This window comes from Elephantulus edwardii, unplaced genomic scaffold (genome assembly GCF_000299155.1).
Source record: "Elephantulus edwardii isolate Elephantulus edwardi_28Jun2011 unplaced genomic scaffold, EleEdw1.0 scaffold00044, whole genome shotgun sequence".
Classification (NCBI taxonomy): domain Eukaryota; kingdom Metazoa; phylum Chordata; class Mammalia; order Macroscelidea; family Macroscelididae; genus Elephantulus; species Elephantulus edwardii.
In genome coordinates this window covers 4,850,661-4,860,207 of record NW_006399794.1, presented here as the reverse complement: position 1 = coordinate 4,860,207, position 9,547 = coordinate 4,850,661, and the positions used below count along the sequence as shown (strand labels likewise).

Genomic DNA, 9,547 nt, shown 5'->3' with positions numbered 1-9,547 from the left:
GCAATTTGAACTTCCTCTTTGATCACCATAGGCTCTTGCTCATATGTCATTTCATGAAATTCTTCTGTGTCAGCCAATTCCTTCTGATACAGTGACTCTGTGTATTCCTTCCATCTTCTCTTGATACTCCCTGGATCATTAAATATTCTACCCAAAGTATCCTTAAGTATTGTGTTTTTCAACCATTATCATTATGTTTCTAAATATTTTTCATTTCCTTTAACAGGAACTAAGTGCCCCTCAAGCATGAATATTTTTTTTAATTTTTAAATTTTTTTTATTGCTATTTTTTGTGCATTGTACCATCAAATCAGATCTGACTGGTACAGGAGGAGATTGTCCCTCCTTCTCCAGCAGAGCATCTGGTGGATTTGAACCAGGCACATCTGGGATTGCAGTGCAGTTTCTTGCCACTAGGCCACCAGAGCTCCCTGAGTATTTTTATTTTAAACATTTTTATCATCTCCTGCCCCCAAAATGAAACTTCTGATGGTTTAATTTGTTTGCATGCATTGGTTTAAAAAATTAGCAAAATGGTTTCAGCCTTTTGAATGTTCTTGCTGTCTTGTGCTCTAGTAAACTGAAAGTACTGTACAAAATTTAGCCTTTTCTAGGTGTGCAGAGACCATTTTATGAATACATTTGTTTTACTGTTCTAAACTATTTTTCAGGTTAGTCCTGGTGCTTGAACAGCTCTGCCCCCTCTAGTGGCCGTCTTAAAGTGAAGTGAAGCGCGTCCGTGTTTTTCCAGTGTCACTGAAGGTTCACTGAGCCTGGTTCAGAGGGACAGGCCCTCTGCTGGGGCTGGGCTAGGGTTTGGAGCGGCTTTCTGCTTGCTCCCACATCTCAGCACTGGCCTTTCTGGATAGGACAAGCAACAGGAGTCACCATGATGTTGGTCTAGAAGCTTTATGTTTGACACTAATGAAGCCCAGCCTTGGGCCAAGTGTGCACAAAAAGGCTTTTATAGTCTCCTTTCTTGTAACTTACTTAGAGGAGGCCTGGTGGTACAGTGGTTAAGCACTTAGCTATTAACTGAAAGATCAGCAATTCAAAACCACCAACTGTGCTTCAGGAGAAAGATACGTCACCTGCCTCCGTAAAAGACTTGCCATCATGGAAGGCCTGTGGTACAAAGTCGGCCCTGCCTGTGGGGTTGCCATGGTTGGAACTGACTGAACGGCAGTGGGTTGATATATGTGTGTGTATGTGTGTGTGTGTCTGTGTATGAGTATTCATGGTTTTTTAAAGCAGTAGCAGATCATTCTTGGAGTATTTGGCTTCTTGTTGTGATAGCTGGCTCTTTCTATGCCAGTGTCTAACATTTTCCTAGAGATACATTTTATAGTAATATATTTAAACAGAAGAGCTTTGACCTGAGCCATTTGAATCTTATAGTTGTTATTTTAATAACATTTTTTTCTTCAGTGAAGGTTTACATTGCATTTTTGGTTCTCATTTATCAATATCCACACAGGCTGTTGAGTGACATTGGCTACATTCTTCACATTGTATGGCTATTCTCATCATCTCTTTCCACTGATAGAATTTCCCTGCCCACTTATACTCTTATCTTTGTTTTGAAATAATTATTGACCTCAGGGACATATATGGGTGATTTTTGTAAAGGAGTACAGTCCTTATGGATGATAATATTTTTTGAGCCAATTTGTTAGGTAGCTAGTAGCAAGGCACAGAAGAGTGTCTCAGGGCAGTAATCTCTGAAAGCTGGCCTCAATCTGGTTAGTAAGGGCTGTTTGTTTGTTGTCTTTTGTAGCTTTAGGAATTTGAGGTTCTGTTCCACATTTTTCTTTTCTTCTACAGTCCTGATTAGAATGGTTGATAGCGGTAGCAGGGCCCTCTTGCATCTCGGCTATGGCTCATGTAGGCTCTTTGTTCTTATTTGTTCTGCAAATTAGTTTCTTCTTTGAGTTTTTTGTTTCCTTTTTGGCTTGGAACATTCTGTCTTGTTCTTTCTTATTTTCCCAGTAAAATGGAGGGTCACTGTGAGCGAGAACAGGCCCAGTGGCAGCGAGTACAAAGACACACTGTGGTTAGTGGCGGTGAGGGCAAGTCCAGTTCATGGCGACCCCGTCTGTACACAGCAGATCTGCTCCCTGAGGTTTTTAAAGCTGTTTGTCTGGAAGCAGATCGCCAGGCCCGTTTTCTGACATGACTCAGCGTGAGTTTGTAGACGATGCTTACTTATTAATACACGCTGGTTGAATGAGTGCTAGAAGCTGCAGTGGTCAGACCACTTTTGTAATGTTGTGTTCAGCTGTGGATGTCACACTCCAAGAGATACTGAAGAGCCTAGAATGTATCTCAAGAAGGATGTTGTCTGGAAGCTGTGTCTAGACAGAACTGAACAATTAGAGTGGAAAACCAGTGAGTTATGAAAGAACAAGACTTGCAGGAAGCGATGGAACAACTGAAGCAGTTAGAGCAGAAACAAGCACTTGAGCAAGACCTGGAGAAGGGCTGTCTCCTCAGAAAGCGAGAGCTGCCTTCCAGCTATTGAAGGCTGTAATGACAGACAGAGGGAGCAAATGATTTTTGTGGAACTAGGGATGGAAAAACTATTTTCAGTATAATGAATTTTCTAAGGATTGAGGCTGCGCATAATGAAACTGGCCTTGTTTGTGAGTAGTCTGTCACCTAGAGTATTGGGCAGAGATGGATGACCACCCTGCAAGATGTTGTAGAGGGAGTTACTGATAAATGGGTGGGTGGGACCTGGGAGTTGGAGTTGGGAGATTGTAGTGCAGCCTGTACTTTGCCTCCTTCGTTGTTGGTGTTTGAAGAGAAAGTGCTCTTAGGAGGGGGTGACCAGCCTGCTGCGTGACTGGGCCCTGTGTGGCTCCGGACCATGCTTCAGATAGACGGCAGGCCACTAGAGATGTGCCCTCTCCTGAGCAGACAGTTCACCGCATTGTACTTTGAGCATGTATTTGGGCTGTATGTTCATGTATTTATTTAAACCCTACAAAGCTGGGCATTCTCAGGTAAGTGACTGGCGTATTGCACAATGATATTTTGGAGTCACATGGAGCTGGCTCAAAATCTTCCTGCCTTGCACAGCATACTCTGCAATCTCTTGATCCTTAGTTGCTTTATCTGTAACGTCGGGATAGCAGTACCTTGCAGAATTGTTGGGGGATTAGCAATAATGAATGTGAAACATCTGGCAGGTAGTAGCTGTTCAGTAAATGCTTTCTATTGTTATCCTACCTTATGTTAGCTGCTTCTTTCTTCACCTCTTCATTAGTTTAATTATCAGCTTTTTCCTTGGCATTTTCACACACACACAAAATAATAATTTTTTTATGTTGTTAGCAACCAGGCAAATTTTTATACTTATGGTAGATGACCTAGTACAGATCGCTTAACCTTTGTACCATACTTTCTTCATCTCTAAAATATAAATAAACAGTAGTGTCCACATTAAGTTTAAGATTAATTACAATAATGGACTTTGCTGTTAACATACACTAAACACTCAGTGAATGTTAATTCAGTTTTAATTTTTAATTTTTATTTGAGTGAAGTTTCACAAATCATACTGGATTTTCCTAAATTATTCATAGACATTTTGTTTTACAACTGTTTTATAACAGTTACCATTGAATAATATAATTAATAAATTGTAAAGTCCAGTCAACCCCTTAGTGTGTCCCTTGGAGCAGGACACCTTTCTGCCTTTGTGACTCTGGGCCTCTCTGGCCCTAGTTTCCTCCTGTGGAATGGAGACGATCTCAGATACTCTCTTCACTGGGTCAGGTGCAATGGCTGGGCCAGAGCTCCAGTGGTCCAGGCTTTGACCAAAGTGCCCTCTCCACATTGTAGGTTGCTGGAAGAAGAGTCCACCAAGAGGGCTGAGCTGGAGAAGTGGCACTTGGAGCAGCAGCAGGCCATCCAGACTACAGAGGCAGAGAAGCAGGAGCTGGAGAACCAGCGAGTAATGAAAGAGCAGGCCCTGCAGGAAGCCATGAAGCAGCTAGAACAGCTGGAGTTAGAGCGGAAACAAGCGCTCGAGCAGTATGAGGTGATTAAGTTTGTTCCTGCACACATCAGTCTATTTAAGGTTTTAAAAGTGAACATTTCTCAGGAATGGAATTTTTGCTTAGTTCCAAGTATGGATCATGATAAACACAATGGAACCTAGAAGTAAAGCCCTGTCCTCTTATGTCACATACTTTGGGCATGTTGCAATGAGAGGCTATTCCTTAGAGAGGGGCATTATGCTTGGAAAGTTGGAGGGTCCGCAAAAAAGAGGAAGACCTCAACCAGATGGACTGACACAGTGACTGCAGCAATGGACTTGAGTGTGTCAGAGACCGGAGGTGGCACAGGATAGGACAGGGTTCAGATCTATTGTTCATAGTGTTGCTGTTAGTCATATTCATCTCAATGGCACCAAACAATTATAGGCAGAAAAGAAGTCGCCGTTGAGGGTAAGGTGTAGGTATCAGTTAGGTCTAATCAGAAATGATATTGTTTTTAGAACAAGGGAAGTTTGACATAAGCATTATTAGCTATAATGAGATTACCTAATAAAGGGTCAAGAAGTCAGAAATGGCAGCAATAAGAATCAGCTACTGCCTCTAAGACTGAGGTGGAGACGGAGGGGAAAAACACATCTGCTGCCCAGCGCTGACTTGAGGCCTCCTTGGAGAAGGCATAACCTTGGCCCACTGGGCAGCAGAACATTTGTTGTGGTGTTGAGCCAGCAGAACTGATGGGGAAGCTGCCCACAGAGAGTTAGCCTGAAACTCTCCAGACGATATAGACACTCTGCCACGGGGGCAGAGCAGGAAGGGCACGGTGGAACCTCAAAGAGAAGCCCCATCCTCTTCCATGTCCTCTCAGCCCTGTCTGCTGCCAGAGTTGAAATAATGCAAGGGACAGGGAAGGGTGGTTTAGAGCCGAGAGGCAGTGAACTGGTAACAGGCACACAAGGATTGTATACCCTCTATAACTAGCACGAGTAAGTGGGAGGAGCACAGGGCTTTTACAGAATCAGGCAACCTGAGTCAAAATCCTAACTCTACTGCTTCTTGCTGTGTGATTCCACAGAGGTGACTTAAACTTTAGCTCCTCATCTGTAAAATGGGGATAATAATAATAATAGTAATGATAGTTCCTATGTCTTGAGAGTAACTATGAAGATTTAATGAGCTCATCCACGAGCGTATTTGAAGTTCCCAATCATCGTTACCTGGTTCTTTACACTACCTGTTTGCTCACATAGTCCTAAATCTACTTTTTATTCCAGGAAGTTAAAAAGAAGCTGGAGATGGCAACTAGTAAAACCAAGAGCTGGAAGGACAAGGTGGCCCAACATGAAGGCCTAATCCGATTGATAGAACCAGGTAACAGACTCTCTGAAATAATACTTATTCAATTTATTTTTCTAGCTTGTGTATTTATATTGTGCCTCTTTTTTTTTTTTTGTAGCCAAATTCACACAATCCAAACTGTTTAGGGTAAATTTTAATAACTTGCTCTCTCATAGGTAAGAGGGCCCAGCTAATCCCTTTGTATCTGTTGTCTAGTTGCTTGAACTGGTAAAGCATACTAGTCATGCATATGTTTCTTAGAGAAGAAATAAAGCAGAAAAGTTACTGGCAAACATGATTACATACAATATGCATTGAAGACTATAGTATTTTGGGTGTTTAAAACATGTTTGTCTCCTAGGTGCAAAAAATCCTCACCTGATCACTAACTGGGGCCCTGCAGCATTCACCCAGGCAGAACTTGAGGAGAGAGAGAAGAACTGGAAAGAAAAAAAGACCACTGAATAACTGAGCCTGGCAGAAGTGGTGGCGTCAGTTACACACATGCCAAGTGTAGCTGGAAAGCTTTGTGCTAAACTCAAAAGAACTGGCTTCGCTGCTCCTAGCGTTTCTCCTGTTAGTGCTTCCAACTATGTGAATATAATAAGGAAACCTTCATATTTATCTCCCTGCAGTTAGGACTCTATCACGGGCTGGGATAGGGGTGGGAACAAAACCAAAATAAGTTAGTTAGTGCTGTCAATATCCTTACTCTTTCTTTGAAAACTCAGCTTCTGAAATTTACCTTTCAGTCAGTTCTCTGAGATTCTTTCTAGAATATGGCAGTATTGGAGGCACCGTCCATCTCCTTCAACAACTGCACTGTTTGGTGAGTGAAGTGTCAGTGGTCCACATCACTGAACAGTGGGAACCTCTTTAGACTGGCTGCCAATTGACTTTGAGAGTGTGTTTGCTTCTCTACTGTATATTGTCAAACTTGAGTGTCTGACCTGCCTGACATTTGTGCCATCTGACAAGACTGCCATTGACGTTGGTGCTCTGAAGAAGAAGTCATGGACTGCCATTTCCTGGCTTCCCTTCTGGAATGTGATCTGGCCAGTGGAGGTTTTCTAGATTCTGCTAGGATGTTTCTTCCACAAACTTTTATCTCATTCCATCACTTTGGCATATACTCTCACCTCAACTCTTCGTCTTTAGCTTTGAGAGTGATGGGCTACCATTGTTGCCCAAGATACCCACCTGGCTGTGAGAGGATTATGTTGAGTGGTTTTCATTAATTAATTGCTGTTGAGTCAGTTCCAATTCTTGGCAGCCCTGTGTTTGCAGAATATAACTACTCCACAAGGGTTTTCAAGATCTCCTTTTGGAAGCAGATCACTAGGCCCATCTTCCAAAGTGCTTACAAGTAGATTTGAATTGTCAGATTTGGGGCTAATAGTTGAGCACTTAACCATTTGTGCAATACAGAGATTCCATACACTGAGTTTTTTGTTGTTGCTGTCAGATGCCATCAGGTTGACAGTGACTCATAGCGACCCAGTGGACAACCTATCAGGACCTTGCCCTGTCGGCCACCATCATCTCCATCTCTGACATGCTTGAGCCCATTACAGTCACTGTGTCAGGCCGTCTATTGAGGGTCTTCCTCTTACCCTCCGCCTTTGAGCATGATGTTTTCTACCATGGACTGGCCCCTCCTGGCAACGTGCCAAAGTCAGTGTGCGTGAAGTGTCATTACCCTGGCCTCCAGGAAACACCCTGGTTGCACTTCCCCAAGACAAACGTGTCTGTTCTTTTGTCAGTCCATGGGACATTCAATACTTTCCTCCAACACCACAATTCAGAGGCATCAGTTGTTCTGTCATTCTTACTCATCGTCCAACTTTCAGATGCATGTGAAGCAACTGAAGATACCCTGGCTTGGATTCGTTACACTTTGGGTTTTAAACTGACATCATTGTTCTTTTGAGAGCAGATTTCCCCAGTGTAGCATGTCTTTTAATTTCTGGACTGCTATTGTTGATTGTGGATCCAAGTAAAATGAAATAATTGACAACTTTAGTCTTTTCTCCTTCTATAATGATGTTGCTAATTGGTCCAATTGTTGAGTATATTGAGTAGTGGAAGCTAATTTGAAATAATAATTATTTGGGTAACTTAGGAAGCACACTGCAATGGGAAATTGACTGTATGTTTTACTAATTAGAGTCAAACATGAAGATTAAACCTTGCCATTGTATGAGCCATCTTAGGATGTTCATTTTTCTGCTTTTCCTGCTTTATTTGGCTGGTAGTAGAGGAAATTCCCAATAAAAACAAGTTTAACAGGGAGTTTAGGACTATAGTTGTTATTGGCATGACCCAAAAGGTGTTTAGGGGGAGGTTTTCGTAGTCTGTTTTGGAATTGACAATAATTTTTATGAAATTAAGCCTTCCAACACTGTTTATAATTTATGAAATTTTTATAAAAGTAATTATGGTTCTGATGCAATGATGCTTAGTATTGTAAATAAATATGGTCGTAATTCAGTTATTGCAACAAAACCAGAGTTCAAGTTCCTCTTTCTCTGCAAGTATTGAGTGAGGCAGGAAGAAGCTCAGGCAGCCTTCTGCTGATGCTTGCAGTGATTTAAGAAAGATGTGCACATCTAGAATCATATTGTTTTAGAATTTCAGTGTATGTATTTATTTACAAGAGGAAATTACAGTATAATCTCATAAAGTATCTTTTATGACTGGAAACTCTTTGCCAATGAAATGGCCTTTAGGAATTTATCTTAAGGTTCTTGACTGTTTAGTGAAAATATAATTTTTATTTAATGATCTTTTAGAAGTACCTTTATAAAATTTAGATTCTTATTACCAGAAATATCTTTGTATCATGTGCCTTTGAAATTTCTCAGCTAATTTGGATATTAGCCATGTAACAGTATTATCCTTTTCTTGAGTAGCTGACAGATTTATTAGACCAATAAGACTTAGATGAGGAATGGAATCCTTCCTGTGGTTTGATTATGCATCTCACCAGGGGACTTACTCCAGTATCTCTCCTAAATAATGAGGAAAGGATGCTTTACAAAGAAGCCGACGACCCCTGGGAAATCTGTGCAGTGGGAACAGTGTAGGCTGGGGTGGGGTGGTGGTGGGATATGTGTGTGGCCGCTGATGGGAAGTGGGGTGGTGGCCATGTTCCTTAGCAGGTGGCCTGCCTTAAACCTGGTATGTTCCACAGCTACATCAGAAAACATCAGCTGGACTTAGCTGTTTCACCCTAGGCTCCCTGGTCCAGGGCTGCCAGTCTGTGGACTGTCTGCCTGCTTTACCGCCACATTTGGATCTTGACCAGGCATGTGCAATGTGCATACATGGTTGTGTAGAAGATTTCTGTGTGTGCAGTGTTACTGATTTTCAGCCCAGCTTCAATGGCACAAGCTCAAGAAGGCAAAACCCCTTTTAAACAATACTTTGGTTACAATAAACACCATAGAAGGCAGTACAGAAATCCCATTGGAAATATTTTGATACTAACTGAATTCTAATATTTGGAATAGTTTACTCTCGTATCAGCTGTCAAAACGCATGCAGCCCTCAGTTTTACTCTTGTAATTACTGGTCAGAGACTTTCAGGAGTGTGTGAGCCGCCTAATCAGGACTTTTCCTTAGTAAGTAGAGATAACGATTATTTACCAGAATTATACATGAAAAAGTTTTAAAAATATATTTTCTGTCATATGCTCTCTTGAGAGGGAACACTATTTATAATCTTCAAACATTCCTATCTAAACATTGTACAATGTAATATGCTAAACTTTTAGTTGTTTTGTTAATTTTCTAAGACATTAAAATGTTTTTGTACTTTTTCTTTTTAAAAAAAGTAAAATTGACACCCCCCCCAAAAAAATTTTAAAAATACCAAAACAATGTACATTTAAACTATCTGGTTTAATAAAACAATGGGGTAAAATGTATGTGTCTCTTTATGTCTTTGCGTACAATGAAATGGAGTTTTGGTTTAGGAGCTCTTCTTAGAAATAGTTTTGGAGATTGGACCTCCTTGAACCAGTGCTATCAGATGGTGAGCTGTGGCCTTGTGTTGGTGTTTGAGTCATGGACACGGATGTGGGGAACCCCTGGCTGATGTGTCAGCCGGGGAAACGGGAAATGGGAACTTACGAAGATGTTTTCTCCCTCATTGTTGCTGTTACCTCCAAATCCTTTACCTCTGCTTTCCCGAATATTTTTATGGC

The 9,547-nt window shown here is 41.4% G+C and overlaps 1 protein-coding gene across 2 annotated transcripts in view; it reads left to right on the top strand.

Moving 5' to 3' along the window:
• The window catches only part of SWAP70 (SWAP switching B-cell complex 70kDa subunit), a 153,141-nt gene extending 147,303 nt beyond the window's left edge, over nt 1-5,838 (top strand). The window contains exons 10-12 of one of the 2 annotated variants that reach the window (XM_006885421.1): nt 3,847-4,045; nt 5,276-5,372; nt 5,701-5,838. In XM_006885421.1, the coding sequence (XP_006885483.1) occupies nt 3,847-4,045; nt 5,276-5,372; nt 5,701-5,807 (403 nt within the window). In that variant the 3' untranslated portion in view covers nt 5,808-5,838. The remainder of the gene's footprint in view (nt 1-3,846; nt 4,046-5,275; nt 5,373-5,700) is intronic. The other variant, XM_006885422.1, reaches the window with a different exon arrangement.
• The last annotated feature ends 3,709 nt before the right edge of the window (nt 5,839-9,547 follow it).